The sequence below is a fragment of the Cucumis melo genome, chromosome 2 (genome assembly GCF_025177605.1).
Source record: "Cucumis melo cultivar AY chromosome 2, USDA_Cmelo_AY_1.0, whole genome shotgun sequence".
Classification (NCBI taxonomy): domain Eukaryota; kingdom Viridiplantae; phylum Streptophyta; class Magnoliopsida; order Cucurbitales; family Cucurbitaceae; genus Cucumis; species Cucumis melo.
In genome coordinates, this window is record NC_066858.1 from 10,556,094 (window position 1) to 10,575,371 (window position 19,278).

The following is a 19,278-nucleotide window of genomic DNA, read 5'->3' on the forward strand; positions in this document are numbered from 1 at the left end:
TTTTTTAAATAGTAAATAAATATTTGAAGATTTTTAAACAACTAGTTAACGTGATTATTATTTAAATTCTCATATATTGGTGTGGAAACTTAGAAAATGTGAAAATATATATGGATAGGAATTTTAATTGTCATTTTAACAAGAAATAAAAAATAAAAAATAAAAAAAAATATAAAGAAGAGGTTATATATAAATGGGAGCTAGAAGGGTTGAAGATGAGGAAGAAAGAAGAAGAAGAAAAGGAAAGAAAATGGAGAGAGGTTTATTAATAATATTATATTTGTTAGTTAATGCGGTAGCCATCATTATTATTGAGGCAGCTCCTCAAGGTTCTCTTGTAACTCATTTGCCTGGATTCACAAACAATAACTTTCCATCAAAACACCATTCAGGGTCGGTTGTTCATTCCTTTAATTTACTCTTTCTGTTTTTAATTTGGGATTTCAATTTTTTTTAAAAAAAAAAAAAATTGGGTAATTAATTAGGTATATAAATATTGATGAAATTGAGAGTGGAAAAAAGCTGTTTTATTATTTTGTGACGTCGGAACGGAGTCCGGCGGAGGATCCGGTGGTTCTCTGGCTCAACGGCGGCCCTGGCTGCTCTAGCTTCGATGGCTTTGTCTATGAACATGGTAACTTCTACTCTTTTCCTTTTTTTTTTTTCTTTTTTATTAACTTTTGCTTTCTACTTCTAGCTACTACCATATATATTAATACACCAATTTAATTCTATTTTTATTTTTTTTATTTTATTCTTTTTCTTAATCTTTTAATTATATGGTTTTTAAGTTCAATAGTAAGGTTTCTAAAAACTATATTTTTGTTTTATATAAATAGTTTGTTTTTTTTAAGAAATAGGTCGCAATTATAGTTGAATTATTCTGATCTTGACCATTTTAAGAAATAGTGTAATAAGTTGTTAAGATCTTAATTTTGTATTTAATAAAAATTACCCCAAATGATTAATTTTTTATTTATTTAATGGCTCTTAATCTATACAAGTGTGAGAATATAATTTTATTAAATATAAAATTTAATTCAAGAACCATTTTAGATATTTTTAAAGTTTATGACATAAAAATATTGTCCTTTTTTTTTTCTGATGTGGCAATGAACCAAAATTTTAATTCAACTAAAAAAGCGTATAATTTTGTGAAAAGATTATTGAAAATGGTTTTTTTCTTTTTCAAGTGGGTAATAGCTTTAATTAAATATGAACTTTTTAGAAAATAATGATTCAATATAAGGTTGATGATATTTTGGAATCTATCCCGAATCACACCAACTAGATTGAAACTTTTAGTATCCTTATGACTAAACTAATATGAATTACCCAAAATTATTATTAATAATAATAAAACTAAACTAAACTAAACTAATATGAAACTAAAAAGATTATTGAGATTTTTTTTTTTTTTTTTTTGCTCTATTTGATCTCTACTTACCAGAATTGTAGATTGGGGACCCTTTTCTTAAAAGAATATTAATTATGTGGATAAAAAATTAATTATGTAGTTGAAGATAGAAAATGATGCCTTGTTCATACATCAATGTCAATATTGATGTCAAACATATAATTATTAAATATAATAAAATAAATCAATATATTTATAAGATACAGTAAAATATCATATCATTGATTTTGATCAAACTTAAAATTTTTTTATTGTTATTTAAGATAATTCTGAAATTGTTATATTTTTGAAAGACCTAAATTTTATCTAATATTCAATTACTGAAGTGAGGGAATTTTTTTGAAGTCTCAGTGTTCTCATTAAAAGAAATAAAATTCTCTTTGTCGTTAAGACATCTGGACATCCTCTTAATTGTGTTTCCTGCCACAAAAACTCGTAAAGTAACTGATTTAAAAGTTCAATCATAAGAATACCCTAATTAATCATAAGTTTTGAATATTGGTCTCTATTTATTGTCATTAAACTTTTATAAAAATATGTGTTTTAGTAGTTTGAGTTTTGAAAAAGTAATTTATATGGTCCTAATTGCTATTTAGATATTTTGTCTAACCCTTAGCTTTAATAATCGAATGGACGGAGGGTAGGTAACTGGATTGTTAAATAAGTTAGTTTTGTTTAATTAAATACCTAAAATTTGAATTTGAATTTGAAGAAGGTGACAAAGTGTTTTTTTATTGGAGAGAAGTAGAGGTCATTTTTGTTTACTATTTTGATCCTTTGTTTTTGGCATTCATTATTTTCTTGACAGATATATAAATTTAAAATACAAGTCAAATTTTTGTTAAAGGTGTTAACAAAATCTTAGTAATAGAGATTAAAATGAACACAGGACTAAACATTTTTTTCAAGTTTAAAAACAAAAAAGAAGAACATAATACCTATTTCAAAATACAAAAATATATATGTACACGCACCTTTAATTTGGTTGGAAGTCGGCTTAACAAATTATAAATAAGTACTTATCTTATAAAAAAGAACTTTTGGTTATAATTGCACTAAAAACATTGGAAAATATATTAAAAACAATGGAAAATAAATAATAGATTGAGATGTTTACTAAAAGATTGTAAGAATTTACAAAAAAGAATAAAAAAAAAAAAAATAAATAAAATAATGTACCATTTTGGTTCCAACTTCCAAGCCAAATAATTGATTCACATATGGATAATGAAAATTTTTCATATACAAAAGTACGTAGGTGTTCTTTTGTTTTAAAAGGAAATTAGTTATGACTTTTGTTCATCATTAAAAGATAGCTCCAATCTTTTTCAATAGGTAGAAAACAAATTGGGTAATGAAATGTTCTTCATTTGAAATAGTGTCGGTAGGACATTCATTACTGTACTTTTAGTAATTTTTTATAGAACATAACAATAAGAATAAGGATTAATAAGTTTTAAGCTCATTTTTCACGAACTACTCCGTTTCAATAATTGATGTTAAATTGAGGGTAACTTTTATAAATGTAATAAAATACTAAAGTATTTACGGTTCGTGTGACAAAGTCCGTGAGGTTAGTCATTTTTTAAATATTTCAAGTTTGTCCTTTCGTCATTCTTCTTTTCCTCGTCTCTACGATTTCTTTCTTTCTATCGTCTTTTTTCTTTTCCTTTTCTTTTTTATTTCGCTGCGATTTCTTTCCATTGTCTTCCTTCTTTTTTTACGTCATTTAAATTTGGGTAACCAAATCTAAATGTGTACAAAAAAATAGCAAAAAGATTGTGTGTAAAGAATCTTGAAAAAAAAAATCATTTAGATTGAAGTAGCTGTAAACGATCGTGTAAAAAAAATAAATCATCGTGTAGACAAATATAAACGATCGTGTACCAAAAGAATTAAAAAAAATCTTTTAACCAAATCTAAATAATTGTGTAAACAAATCTAAACAATCGTCTAAAAAAAAAAAAAAAACGATCCTATAGCAAAATGATTAAAAAAAATTGTTTAACCAAATCTATATGATAAAATCTAAACAATCGTGTAACCAAATTAAACGATCGTGTAACAAAACTAAACGATAAAATTGAAAAAATAAATTGTAACCATATCTAAACAACCAAATCTAAATGATCATGTACCAAATAATAGCCAAATCTAAACGATCGTGTATCAAATATATTACGCGTGCGTTGTTGACGGCGTGGTTGATGGAGTCTTTTTGGTATTTTCCACAGTGGGCCTGTGGGTTTTTTTAATTTTTAAAGTTGTTCTATACCATGTAAATACTTTGTTGCTTTGTTATATTTTTTAAAAAACCCCTTAAATTAATGCTCCTTAATTAACTTAAAAGAAGTGTGACAATTAAATTTTAAAAATAAATTTAATAGAGATGAAAAATGGGGTCTTTTAAAAAATACAACAAAGCGGCAAAATATTTATATTGTATAGAACAATTTCGAAAACGGAAAAAGTCTACAAACTCACAATGAAAAATACCAAAAATGCCCTATCACAACATGCGTAATATATTTGGTAAACAATCGTTTAGATTTGACTATTGTTTGGTACACGATCGTTTAGATTTGGATAACCAAATCTAAACAATTTATTTTTTCAATTCTATCATTTTAATTTGGTTACACGTTCGTTTAGATTTGGTTACACGATCGTTTAGATTGGTTCTACGATCGTTTAGATTTGGCTCAATAATTTTTTTCAAGATTCTTTTGGTACACGATCGTTTAGATTTGTTTACAAGATCATTCATTTTTTCAAGATTATTTGGTATACGGTCGTTTAAATTTGGCTACTTCATCTAAAAGATTTTTTTCAAGATTCTTTATACACTATCTTTTAAATTTGGTTACCCTAATCTAAACGATGTAAAAAAAGAGAGAAAAAAAAAGAAAGATGAGGAAAAAAAGAAATACGATGGAAACAAATCACAGCAAAAAAACAGAACAAAAAGAAAGACGGTGTAAAGAAATTGTAGGGAAAAAAAGAAGAAAAAATGAGAAAGACGATAGAAAAAATTGTAGCGAATATGAGAAAAAATACGAAAGAGCAAACCTGAAACATTTAAAAAGTGTCTCACTTTATTTTAGTAATTTGTCATATTTATGAAAACTTTTTCATAAAAAATAGTGAAACTTAATTAATATCATTTATTTAAATTAATTAATAACATTAATATTAAAGATCAATAGTAAATATTAGTGAAATTTCAGACTAAAAATGTGAATTTTTTAAGATTCAAGGATTAAATTGAAATTAAATTTAAATTTTTAAAAGTAAAATTATAGAAAGTATAAAGTTTTCAAACATAAAACCAAATGAAAATTAGACATGAAATTTATGGATAAAAATGTTTTTTTTTTCTTAGAAAGTATTCTAAACAATAAGCTACAATCACGCTACCTTGATCATATAAGAAGAAAAACAAATAGGCCTAGTTTAATCGTAATTTTATTTTAAAGATTATAAGGATGATTTTGATTCTCGAATATTCTAATTGATTTGATTGTGGTCTCTAAACTCTTAAAATGTTTATTTTAGGACTTCTTGCATGTTTAGTAAAATAAGTTTAAAAATTAAGCTCATAGTACAACTTATTTACTTTTGCAAAAATGGAAAAAATCAAGCCTAATCCAAATGATACACTCGATAGATCTGATACATCTAATATACTTGATACACAATTGATACATACTTGTTACACTTGATATATACAATTGATATACTCGACATATTCGATACACTACTAATAATGCATTTGAATTAACTCTCTTTTTAAGTGTCTATAAGCACTTTTTTCGCATTTATAAACACTTATTTAAACACTTAGAAAGTCAACCTAACCATATACTAATATACACTTGATACACTCGACAACCTTCTAATAGACACACTTGATACATTCAATATACATACTTGATATACATTTGGTATACGTAATATGCACTTGGTACACATTTGATATATACTTGATATACAAATTATTTGGATTTATGATAAAAGATTTAGTTGTTAAAGGGATTGGGAAAAGAAAAATAATATATATATATATATATTTGTTGTAAAACTATATATAAACTATAAACACATACTAAATAACCCAAGCTAAAATAATCTACACCTTAGACAGAAAGTATTGTAACCCAAACTATAATAAGCTAGGATTATAATATTTAACTCTTTGCCTCAAAAGTCCTAAAAAGTAATACGTTTTTTTTTTTCTCTAAAGTTGATAAAGATCAACTTATTTATAAAAATCACATTGTTTTATTTATGCATATGTCATTATGCTGCCATTAAATTAAATTTTTTTAATATTTTATCATTTTTAAAATTTATGTATAATGTGTAATCGATATATCAAATGTATAACTAATGTATCAGTTGTATCACTTGAATTAAATTTATTATTTTTTTTTGTCATAAGTGGAAAATAAAAAGAATATTCGACAAACTTGCAAATTCCTAAACTTGAAATAAAATCCACTTCAATTTGCCTTTTATTTTATCTCTAAATATAAGAAATATATATATCAAGGGTCTTACATAGGCAACCAGACAAATCCCTAAAATTTTAAAAATGGTAAAGAGAGGAACTTGAAATGGAGTAAAATAATTGTAACATATATCTATATATATATGCAGGACCTTTCAATTTTGAGGAAGGAAATCCAAAGGGAACCCTACCCACCTTACATCTCAATCCTTACAGCTGGTCCAAGGTGACACACCCTTAATTCTATATATCTATATATATATTTATTTATTCATTGCCTCTCATCAAAGTATTATTTTATGAGTTTTTATTTATGACATCATTCTCATCTATTTGCTTACCCAGCTTCCTGCATTTCAAAGTAAAATTAAAAAATCTATAATATAAACTAAATTTAGCCCCTGTTGGGCATCCTTGCTTTAAATCATTGCTAAATGGATGTAAATTTTTTTTAATTATTATGGTTGATACACTTTTATCAAGATTAAAATAATTTTTTAAATTGAAATATGAAGTTATTGAAGAAAATAAAAGGAAACAAATATGTATAACTTTAATCACATTCCATTTATTTTTCTTTTAGAACAATCATAAAATAATAAAACTTCAAAATCAATCCACCTTAGTAATTATGCAAGAATAATACATAAATAAATAATTATGAAACAAATAAAGATCCAACATTCACCTCTAATTAATCTTAAGATCATGTTAATTATTATTCAGTTTGGTCAAACCATTTTAATCAAATAATTATATATCTCAAGTGCATATAACATGTATTAGGGATAAAAAAGTCTCTAACCAAAAGTTAAGAGGCCAATGTTAAATTTTAATTTTTCATATTGCAAATAATAGTTAAATAAAAATCAATTAAATTGGTGAAATCAATAATTCCAAAACATGGATAAAATTAATGTTACCATGTCACAAAAATATGATAAAAGGGGGTTTACTCTCTAAACATTCAAAATTACATTTTTTTTTGGGTCATACTTTAAAATCCACTTATCTGAGTAGTATAAAAAGAAAATTGAAATTGGAGATCTATTAGACCTAATATTCACATAGATAATGATTTGATCCATTTTTAATAACTTCAAAATTTTCCTATAAATATTAGATACAAAAGTTGAAAGTCGTGAATATATAAGAAACAAAATAAAAAATTTTATTTAGACATTTACGGGTACTTTAAAAAAACTAAATGTTATATATTAAATTTTGGCCACGAAAAAATGTACTTGACGACCCTCACGTGACATTAACAATTAAATTTGTAATTTGAAGAAGAGAATATTAACAAAACAAAGAAAAATGACATTGATGCCTAAGTCAGGAAGAGAATTATAGAATAGAAAAAAAGTTGGAAGAGTCTAATAAGTTACCTCATATGAAGCCATAATGAGATGTACTTTATATGAGATATTTGATATTAACTTGTCCAAGTAGGATTAGGATATGAGTTTCCTAGTCCTAGATGAGATATGTTATCTGTAACGATGACCCAAAATTTTTCAAAATCAAGTTGGGATCAATATTGATCTAATTATCTTAACATTCTAAAAACAATAGCACCAATATAAACCAAGCAGTTCCCATATGGCCATTTATGAGTCTTTCTTGTCGCTCGCCTGTTTTGCCTTTTCCTTTATCTTTACCTGAAAAAGTTAAACATAGAAAAATAGCGAGTATAAAAATATCTAGTAATTAAATGATCCACTACTAGTTTTGCTAGATGAACTGTTAACTTTCTATTAAGAGGTACATTAATCATATCAGTCTTGTGATCCCGAATAAACACACATCAATCATATTAGTCTAGTGATTCCATAGGAACATACATCGGTCATATCAGTCTGGTGATCCCATAGAAATACACATCAGTCTAGTGATTTCGTAGAAACATTGTACATATATGGTACACTAGCCTAATAGCTAAAGCTAACAATTATCATCGATCGAAATAAATCTATTGCAGTCAAACTTACTCCAATAATGGGCATAAACATAACAGGCAAAACATCATCCAACAAACTCCATAATTACATATTGAATCAAATAAGTAAATCAACATATAATTTCAGCCAAACCCTCATATATGCTTATCAATGTATTTTAATTATCATCAATACATTTTAATTACCATCAATACATAATCAATCAATCCATTCTACACAATTAAATTTTAATCTTAATTCGAGATCCAGTAGTAGAAATCTTTTATCTTACAAGCTTAACAAAATTTCTTACTTGAATTCAACCTAAGCATAACCAAAATCAAATCAAATTATCAATTTCAATTAGCTTTAAGTTTTCCCAAATACTTACCTAGTTGGGGGTTGCAACTCCAATTTCAAACCTTGATGGAAATTCCACACATAATTAATTGCAAGAGTCTCCATTTGAACCTTCAATCCAAGAAAAAACCCAAATTTTTAAATCCATAAATAATCTTGAATTTGTTCTTTAACAGGTATTAAAAAAAAAACATGACAAAACTTCGATAAGTTAAATTAAAATTAAAAAAAGTGAGTACATGCAAAATAAAGAAAAAGGACTTTATTGTCTAAGTTAATAAGAAAATTATAGAATAAAAAAGAAGTCCGAAAAATTTAGGTTACCTTGTAACGAAGCTTAACCTATGTTTTTAATCCCTTATTCAATTCAAACAATTTTTTCCCTCGTTCAATCCAACTACAAATTATTCAAATTTCAAACCCAAACTATTCTAGTTTAATATAAAAGTTACTATCAATCTTTAAGCTAAAGGTTGAGAATCTCGATTCTTCCATTTCAAATGAGTAAATAAAAGGAAAAGAAAATTCATGAATTCATAACCATTGTTAAAAATTGTGAGCCCAAAAATCTTCCAGTGATTCAGTTCTAATTCGACCCAGAATAGATTACAAATTTCAGTCCTTCATGATTTAGAAAATATTAGAATTTAGCTCATGAGGTTTTATATAATTAAAATCGTAAGATTTGGATGTTCGATAAAGTTTAAAATTTTACTATATTTTAATAATTTTATCTTACAATAGTTTTTTTTAAATAAATAATATTTCGTTCATTAAAATATTGAAAAAATTGAAAGCATAAATATATAATTTGCATTAAGATTGTTGGAAAAGAAAATTAAAATAAAGAAAAAATTACAAATTTGGTTCTACGTTTGAAAAAAGCAGTTAAAATTTAGTCTTCGTGTACTTTAAAACCAGAGACGATAGAATAAAAATTTGTTCGACAATATATCATAATTTAAAAATTTTATTTTACTATATTTTGTAAATAATTTGATTGATTTTGTTAAATTTAAAAATGAGGCTATATTTAATATTTAAGTTAGGTATGTGAAAATTACTTTGCAGGTTTCAAATATTATATATTTGGATTCTCCTGCTGGGGTTGGCTTATCTTACTCAACAAACCACACTAATTACATAACTGGAGATCTTCAAACTGCTTCTGATACCCACACTTTCCTTCTCAAAGTAATTTCATTTTCTACTTTTAATTACTAATTTTGTTCTGTTTTATTTAAATATACTATTTTCCAATTCAGTCCCTAATTTTTCCAAAAAAAGAAAAAAATCAATTCAACCCTTCCTTATTAAAGGATATCAAAATTAAGAAATTAATGGATATTTTCAAATGTTATATTCATGTCGACTAGGGACTGAAAATTGAAATTGTTTTGATACAGTTTTAGGGATTACATTGAAAATTGATATACATATATAGATAAATGGTAAATTTAATGGAATATTGATATATTATATTTGCAGTGGTTTAAAGAATTTCCAGAGTTTGTTAAAAATCCATTTTACATAGCAGGAGAGTCTTATGCAGGCATCTATGTCCCTACACTTGCTTCCCAAGTTGTCAAAGGTACTCTTTTTTCTAAAACAGTATATACATTTCAGTCTAGGGAGCTTCGTTTTTAAATAATTTAAACCTAAGAATCTATAAAACAAAATATTTACAAATACAATAGATTTGATGTTAGATACTAATAGACTACTGTCGTCTATCGTTGATAGACACCAATTTACATAAACCTTTGAGGTCACTTTTGACAACTCTTCAATGCGGTGTCCATTTCTAACTCATCGTTAGTTTTCTATTTTTCTTTAAATATATTTTGAAATTAAAACAGATATTTTAATTTGGCCGCTAATTAATATCTTTTAAAACTATTTTTGAAAATTAGGAAACTAAATTAGTCAGATTAAAAGTTTGACAATCAAATACATGCATAAATTCTTAAAAATTGAGAGACTAAAAAGTAATTTTTTTCGATCTAAAATGATTTATGGATGTACGAAGGACTCAAAGATGGAGCTTTACCAATCATAAATTTAAAGGTACGTAGTTACATGATTATATAAAATAAATGTTTGAAGATTTTTATTTACTTATTTATATTAGCTACCTCTGACAATAACAATAACAATAATAATAAATAAACAAAGAATTTAGAAATGGAAGAAATGAAAAGGTATTAATGGAAATGAATAGGGTTACATGGTGGGGAATGGTGTGACGGACGAAAAGTTTGATGGCAATGCTCTTGTTCCCTTTGCACATGGCATGGCCCTCATCTCACACTCCATCTTTAAGGTCATTCTTTTTTATCTCTATGTCACTTTCATAATCATTTGAACTCACTCTAACTAAAATTTCAAGATAATCATTTTACCGTTGTTCTATTGTTTTATATGAGTTGCAATTTGTGACACTTAATTTTACAACCTATTATTGTTGTTATTAGTTATTACTATTATTGTTATTATTATTACAGGAAGCCGAAGCATCTTGTGGTGGAAATTACTTCGATCCTCAAACAGATGATTGCTTTGACAAACTTGACCAAATTGACCAGGTGAACCATTTTTCTTTAAAACATTTTTACTCTTTTTTACCGTATTTATTTACGCTTATTTTTAAAGTAATTAAAGTTAAAATTATACAAAAACACTCCCTTCAACAACTTTCAAATACACACTACTCCCATTTCTCTTTTGCTTTTAGCCTTCTCAATTTTTCATTTTAAATTCTTTCAATTTAATATTCATTCCAAAATTAATTCTTTCCTAAATTGTTATGATAGCTTTCCTATTATGAAACTCAATATATATATATACATACACACATATACCCGACATTATTTATCATACCATTCATCTACTATGCATAAAAATTTACTTTTTATTAAAAATGATGATAGTGTTATTTTTTTTAGTTGAAATGAATGATAAATGACAAATGTTAATATTTATCTACACAATTATATTCATATACATTACTTCTAATCAATTTTTACCGTATAGAATTTGTAATTATTATTATTGTTGTTATTATTATTATTATTTAATCAATAAATTAACTAAATTTAAAATTTATTAAAAATGTTAAAACTAAAATTAAATAAAATTGAAAGTAGGAAAAATGGGAATGATTATAGTTAACATACATACATAATGTGGTGGATGTGAATTGACAGGCTCTGGAACGGTTAAACATATACGACATATTGGAGCCATGTTATCACTCACCAAACACAAAAATGAACACCAATTTACCACCTAGTTTTCAACAACTTGGGCAAACGGAGAAGACAACATTGGCGGTTAGGAAGCGGATGTTCGGCCGTGCTTGGCCATTCCGGGCACCGGTGCGTGATGGCATTGTCCCTCTTTGGCCTCAGCTAGCTCAGTCCCATGCTAGTACTCATGAATCCACTGTTCCATGTATGGTTAGTTTCTTTTTTCTTTTTCTCACACCCCTTAATTACTTCATTTGTTTTTTTCATTATATTATATCATAACTACTTTAGCTTTTAAACTTTATTTTGTTCTTTATTTTTTTGGAAGAATAGAACGATGAAGTTGCAACCATATGGTTGAATGACGAATCTGTAAGAGCAGCCATTCATGCAGAACCGGTAAAATAAAATCTTTTATAGTTATCGATCCAATTTAATTATATATACACGTATAATGTATGATCATTTTAATCAACTATTATTTAAACATTTATTTTTTATCTATTAATATGTAAATAAATATACTTTTGCAGCGAAGTGTAACAGGTCCATGGGAGCTATGTACACAGAGAATAAGTTACGATCATGATGCTGGAAGTATGATTCCTTATCACATCAACCTCACTTCTCAAGGTTATAGAGCCCTTATTTTCAGGTCCCCACTTTCTTCCTCTCCTTCTTTTAAATATTTATCTAATTAAAAAAATAAAAAACAATCAAATTCTTAGTCAAATTTTAAAAATAAAAAGTAATGTTTAGAAAGCTACAATCATTTAATTTTGTTTTCTTTTTATTTTTTAAAATTAAATTTATAAAAAGATGTCAAATGGAGCTCTGATGCTTAGATCGACTTATTATAGGTTTAGGTTAGGGTAATTATAAAAAGTAGCAATTTTTAGAATAATTATTAAGTATGTAGCAATATTTTAAAAAAATTGCAAATATAGCAAAGTCTATCAATCATAGACTTCTATCGTTGATAGACCCTTATGGTTTATGAGTGATAGACCAATATTTGCTACATGGTCTATCAATGATAGACTAGATTTTGACAGATTTTGCTATATTTGCAATTTTTTTAAAATGTTGCTATATACTTAATTATTTTGAATATAATTGCTACGTTTGCAACTATCCCGATGTGTAGACTATTTTAGTTTGATAAAAAAAAATAGTAAACAATGTAGAAAAGAATAAAAAAATTATGAATGTAGAATGATAAAAAACTGTAGCAAAGAATAACCATTTTAGCAAATTAAGAGTTTAAAAATAGTACTCACGGTAGCTAATTGGAGACTCTTTAAGCCATTTGAGGCAAAAATATTATCTAGGACTAAAATAAAATCTCTATTTAGATTTAATGCTATTTAAAGGTATTCCCAATTAGCTCAATTCTTACCGTTTGACATTCACAATTTTCTTTTTTTTTTTTTTTTTTTGCTATAATGTTTACTATGTCTTCTCAAACTAAAATAATATAACCTATCCCATAAATAATGTTTATGGGATAGGTTATTTATTTATAGTCACTGTATTTATTTATAAATTAAACTAATGTTTATAAGCTCAATCTTCAAATTCCAAATCAAAATCAAAACCTAAACGGTGCTTATTAAACGAACTAAATTTCTAGTTTTGTGTGTCTCAGTCTATTTCTATACTAAGAACTAACAGTTTATTCTTTTTCAAAATTATTGAATAAAATTTTCAAATAACTAATAATGGTTGGGATTAGATTTGAAATGAGTATGGCAAAGTGAGTTGGCTCAATTAATAAATGAATAAATGTTGTACTAAAATAAAATTGAAATCAATATATTTTTAATAACTATATGGTAAATAGTATCATAATTAATTAAATAAAAAGAGTAATTTTGATGAATTAATATTGAAAACAGTGGAGACCATGATATGTGTGTGCCATATACTGGAAGCCAAGCATGGACTTCTTCAGTTGGTTACAAAATTGTTGATGAATGGAGGCCATGGTTCACCAATTCCCAAGTTGCTGGGTAATTATATTTTTCTATCCATCAATTTTCCATTCTTCTTCATCTATAAATTATATATTACTTAATATGAAATATTTGGAGAGGTGATTTTAAAAATATTATTTTTATTCATTTTGTTTCCCCTTTCTTCTTAAAGGTATTTACAAGGATATCAGCACAACCTCACTTTTCTCACCATAAAGGTATCTTTTCTTTTCAAAATTATGCTCTCAAAACTTATCCACAGGATGTCCTTTAAAAGAACAATCCATCATTTTAAATAACTAAACTTTTAAAAATATTTCTACATATACCAAAATTTCAAAACTTAATTACCCATAATTTATATGGTTGGTATCTATCAATAATATTGATAGACATCGATAGAAATCTATCAGATTTTATTATTGATAATTATGCTAAAATTTTTCTATATTTTATAATATTTTGGTTTATTTTACGATACATAAAAAGTTTTTGTATAAAAACAGTTAATACGTAATCTTAGTTAGATAACAATTTAGTTCTAATAGTTTTATAATTTATAATTGTGAAAAATATTATTCTAAGATCAATCAAATTTGTTTATAAAATATAAAATCTGATTCATCCTACAAATTAAAATTGAGCTTTAATTTTGGTAATATTATTTTGGGAATTCAGGGTTAAATGGTTGCAATTTTCAATATATACAGAATAAATTGTTATAAATAAGTTATAACTAAAGTTTTAGTGATAAATGTTACTTTCACGTGTGGATTAAGGAACCAAAAGCATTTTCAAAGATGAAATTAACTTTTTGTTCTTAATTTTAATAAAATATCAATTTAGTGTTTATAATTTTTATTTATGTCGATTTAGTTTGTAGATTGTAGCATATATTATTAATTTAATTATAGTACTATTTTAAAATGTGTAATAATTTAATATTTATTATAAATAGAACGATAAATAAATTGATATGAGAATGGATATGGGCAGGGAGCGGGACATACTGTGCCTGAGTACAAGCCAAGAGAAGCATTAGATTTCTATAGTCGATGGTTACATGGAAACTCAATTTAATTAATATTTGAAAAGAATGATTAAAGAAAAGAAAAAGTCATTCTTATCCTTCTTGTATGAATCAAAAATATTCATATACCACATTCTCACACATTATCCATAAACATTTCCCCGTTAATCAAATAACTAAGTAAATCTACAAACAAAAGAAAAACATTTACATCGTTATTGTGTTATAAATTTTATTTCATTTTCATACACACACACACACACATATACATATATATATATATATTGTATATATATCGAATTAAAAAGGTTTCTGAATTACGATGTTGATAGCAATAATTCAAGCTTCGATCTTGCATTTGCACTAATATGTTTTGTTCTTCATGCATATATAACGTATATCGAATTAAAATAGTTTCCTAATTACAACATTTATAGCAATAATTCAGGCTTCGATCTTGTGCTTGCACTTATATTTTTTTTCTTGCATATGTATTTCTTATGAAATGCAATATTTTTCTTAAAACTATTTTCTTTAATCTTCTTAGTTACGACATTCATTTCATAAATTTAGCTTCAATCGTTACTTTTTACCATTTTTTTTGTCGTACAAATGTAATGGAAAAGATGTAAACACAAACTGCTATTATTAAAATTGCTTAATTAGGATTCTTAGTTGATTAAATTTAGAACTATCTCGAAGGAATGCTTACATCATTAAATTAGGTTATTGTGCTCAATGCTTGTTGAAGCATACATTGCTACGATTTGTTACCTTGGTAATAAAGCAAGGCAAAAGACATTTGAAATACACATTTCCCCGAACATAACTTCATTAATATATATAAGCTTGATAAGTTTTATACAATAGATTATGAAATGAAGACAAATACATTAAATCAGATGAACCAACAGACAGAAGGGACAAACGAATGAAATCGACAATTAGTCAAGCGTTATCTTCCAGCATGAGGGTGAAGCAGTCCAATTTAAGCTCGTCGGGCATTAGGGGTGTAAACGGGTTGGGTTGGGTTGGGTTGAGGGACATTTCCAACCCAACCCATATTTTCGGGTTGGTTGAGTTGACAACCTGAATAACCCATATTATATTCCTAACCCGACCCAACCCAACCCTTAAAATATGGGTTGGGTTGTTGGGTTGTATTATTATTTTTTCATTCTTGATGTTTGTACGATTTAAAATTGTTGTACGATGTCGATAAACACTCATATCCAAAGTTTCAAACATCTATAAATTCAAAGTTTCAAATATCCATAAAGTTTAACATTTTAAACATTATCCATAAATATTAGATAAATAATAAAATATCTATAATATAAATATAAATAAATATATATAAAAATTATTAATTCGGGTTGGGTTGGGTTGACCCGAATTTTTCAACCCCCAACCCGAGACCCAACCCAACCCGAAAAAAACCAAAATTTTTAACCCAACCCAACCCACATTTTAAACTAACCCAACCCAACCCATATAATATGGGTTGGGTAGTTCAGGTTATTGGGTTGTTCGGGTTATTCTTACACCCCTATCAGGCATCTCCAACAATGCTTTCATGTGCTGGACATTGCGTATTATTATTCTGCATAAGGCGCACCTTATTGCGGTTAATTAGTTCAGGGATTACCTGCAATTGTTTCATGACTTCTTCACACAAGGCATCCTCTGCTTGACATTGTACATTCGGTCATTCTGCGATGGCCTTCAACTGGTTAAATGCATGAATAATTACATTGCAAATGATCTCCACAGTTTCAACCGTCTAGCCTCCCCCGCTTCCTCTTGCTTCTACTTGAAGCATTCTTACCCTCACTTGAGAGACCAGGTCGTGTGCCCATGATGTCGTCAGGCGACATGTCTAGTCTGTGACCGTACATCATAGGGATCTCCAGATTGTTCCCATTGTCAATGGAAAATCCCTACTACCCTTTTGGCTTATTCAATCCCACGTTGATGAATGTCTCTGCTTGTGCTCGCGTAGCATGATCTTTCCCAAAAACGTAGGATAGATCGTCGTAATAGGGAAAGAATTTGTTTAGGAGACCCTAGGCAGTAGGATGACACTGTGCAAACGATTAAATAAATTGTTAGGTTTTTATTTCCATCATAAATGAATAACGGTTGACATAATGAATAACGTACCTTCACCCAATTGTCAAACAATTCATTCTCAGCGATGATGCCCCTGAATTCATCGTTCCAACCAAACCCATTGGACGATGGGCTGCGCATTTCTGCTATGGCCTAAAATGTCTCTTTAGGATCTTTATCCGACAATCAATTATCGAGGAACCTTGGATGTTATATCCTGACAGCTTCTCTACCATCATTCTTTGTAGTTGTGCCAGGTACCCAGGTCTGAAGGTACGATTGTCCGACTTCAAGCCATTGGCAGAGACCAACTCCACCAAGCACTCAACTAAGTTGGACTTTTTCTCTTTCGTCCAAATGTGTTTAAGGGCCCGGGAAAAACTTACCATACTAGTAAATAAACGTAAACATGTTAATCAAGTGAGTTACACACGACATAAACTATGCAACATGATACATTGTGCTTCAAGTGATTTGTTAGTAATTCATTGATGTCGTAGCTACACAAATACATTCACAAAAAATTTAAAATGTATGACAAAAACAAGTAAAGTGTCCATCATTAACATATTATGTAAAACGGTACTACTGATTATGTAACTCCCATTCATTGAACATTTCTTTGGCTAGATCATTCCTCCATTAACTTCATTCGTTGGACGTCTCAATGTAGTGAATGTCGTCACATGCAGTTGTTGCGCATGTTGAATCACCCTCATTGCAATCCCTCGATATATCATCCTTTGTCATCTCTCTATTGATGAGGTTATGGAGTAGACAACATGCCATTATCGTGTGTCATTGGACTTGGACTGGGTAGTGAAACTTTCCTCGACGGTTTGCCCAACGACTCTTCAACAGATGCTACAAGAAGAAGGGGGTATGCTTGTTGGGTTTATGTCCTAAAACTCGTAGATAGTAAATATAATTCATTGACCATTATTATTAAAGTGTTATAATTATAATTTCAATAAGTATTATTGATTATTTTATTAGTTTTGTCTTAATAACCTAACTCCAATAAATGAACATCCTAAGTCGTTTGATGAGTCTTGAACAGTATGTAGAGACATACATGGATCAATGTTTGAGATACAACTTAAAGGGTTTATAGTATAGGGATAAGGCTGGGTACCTTATCTTGATAACACTATGGATACGACTCAATTTATATTTGATACATACACAATGATCTAATGTGTTCATGTAGGTGACATGCAAGTGAGGGTATCATATGCAATGAGTTTGCATAAGACCAGACTATAAAATAGTAACCACTAGATGTAACTTCGTTAACTAGTTGAGTTTCTATTTCATTAGAATGATTAGGTAACTTAGTCATAATCTTGAGTGTATTATGAATTCCTATTCGCGAGGAACTGTCCTTTGATTTGTATGGGTGTGTAACGACCCAACTTTTCAATCTAAGCTGAGGTTCTTACTTACTACTAAGACACGACATTCAACATAATACTCAGTAAAAACACCATTCAAGGATTTCTTTAAAACTGCAAAATGTAATAAAAATGTCTTCGGGCCCTATTTCAAATAAATTTCAATTTTTTTAAAAAAATAACATAGCTTATAAAGTCTTAAACAAAACAATTAAACAATTACTCTAACCAAAACTTAAACTTGAAATCCTCAAAACGAAAACAACAAAATCAATGAGCGGAAGCAATAAAACTAACATCCCTCTATGGCTTTCACGCATCCTTCTTGCCCCTCACCGGCCTGTCTCGTACATTACTTTTACCTGAAACCTTATATTTATTTTAATTGTGAACAATTCCCGATGCTCTAGACCTAGACATCGGGAATGGCTTCTTATGTCCCGACGTCCTTCATGACATGTTAGAAAAAGGTAATATTAAAGTAATGTTTTCTCCATGTCCTAACATATGTAACACGATGTCAGAAATAGCCGTTTGTCTCGATGTTCCTTCTTTTGACGTTGTTTTATGCGTCGAGAACCTCCGATTTCTTATAGTGACTAAATGCTCTTTCAATCACATTCCGTGCGGAAGAATGTTTCATTTTGAAGAACTCTCACGCTGTTGTAGTGCAATGCATGTACCACGCTACTCCTGCAGATGGTAATCGTTGTCTTCTACCTGGAGCCAGAAAACCCTCACCGCTGGGATACTCAGCATTGCACAGGTAGTAATATCTCGTTCAAATATCGAACATTTTAAATGCCGTAATTGCGAAAATTAAAATTGTTTTTGAAAAGAAGGATGTGTACGTAGTTATCCTTCAGAACCTTCTGGCCGTTTGGTCTTGAAATAACATCTCTAAGGATGCGTGAGTCGGTTGCAAAACCTTCCCAGCCAGCTAAGACGAACATAAAATATCCTTCGTATCACATACACCCAAGACGTTTGTGGCAACTTCGCGCTTCTATGTTTTATATCTCGGATATGATCAGTTGCAAGCACATTCACCTTTATGTATGTGCTATATAATGCCATTACAAGAAATTGGGGCTCTTTTGATGCATAATATGGCGTTAGTTTGTTACGTCAGCTCCAAAAGGATAAGTTACGTTGAAATTGATTGGAGTGGAGATCATAATTGCATAAATCGACATAAAGAACGTTGGGAAATAACACCTTCACCGTAAGGTGCGTGTTGACAGAGACAACTATTCTCAATGTTTAATTCATGTCGGGAATGACTACCCAA

General features: G+C 28.2%; 1 protein-coding gene across 5 annotated transcripts; it reads left to right on the forward strand.

Annotated features, from left to right (window-relative positions):
• The first annotated feature begins 178 nt into the window (after positions 1–178).
• LOC103487220 (serine carboxypeptidase 1-like) lies at positions 179–14,691 on the forward strand. Of its 5 annotated transcripts, XM_008445463.2 has the most exons (14): positions 179–393; positions 486–634; positions 6,077–6,153; positions 9,299–9,421; positions 9,716–9,818; positions 10,257–10,294; positions 10,449–10,550; positions 10,732–10,812; positions 11,434–11,685; positions 11,809–11,874; positions 12,009–12,130; positions 13,374–13,487; positions 13,624–13,669; positions 14,448–14,691. In XM_008445463.2, exons 1-14 carry the CDS (start codon positions 194–196, stop codon positions 14,529–14,531), a joined length of 1,557 nt encoding a protein of 518 aa, XP_008443685.2. In that variant the 5' UTR covers positions 179–193; the 3' UTR covers positions 14,532–14,691. The 5 variants fall into 5 exon arrangements, with proteins under 5 accessions (XP_008443685.2, XP_050937626.1, XP_050937627.1 ...); XM_051081669.1 differs by lacking the exon at positions 13,624–13,669; XM_051081670.1 differs by lacking the exon at positions 10,449–10,550.
• The last annotated feature ends 4,587 nt before the right edge of the window (positions 14,692–19,278 follow it).

Excerpts from the sequence above, each read along its gene's own strand:
- LOC103487220 (XM_008445463.2), top strand. The coding sequence starts at position 194 with ATGGGAGCTAGAAGGGTTGAAGATGAGGAAGAAAGAAGAAGAAGAAAA. Across the intron at positions 394-485 it reads CCATCAAAACACCATTCAGG|GTATATAAATATTGATGAAA; the intron begins GTCGGTTGTTCA and ends GTAATTAATTAG. Across the intron at positions 11,875-12,008 it reads CAGCCATTCATGCAGAACCG|CGAAGTGTAACAGGTCCATG; the intron begins GTAAAATAAAAT and ends ATACTTTTGCAG.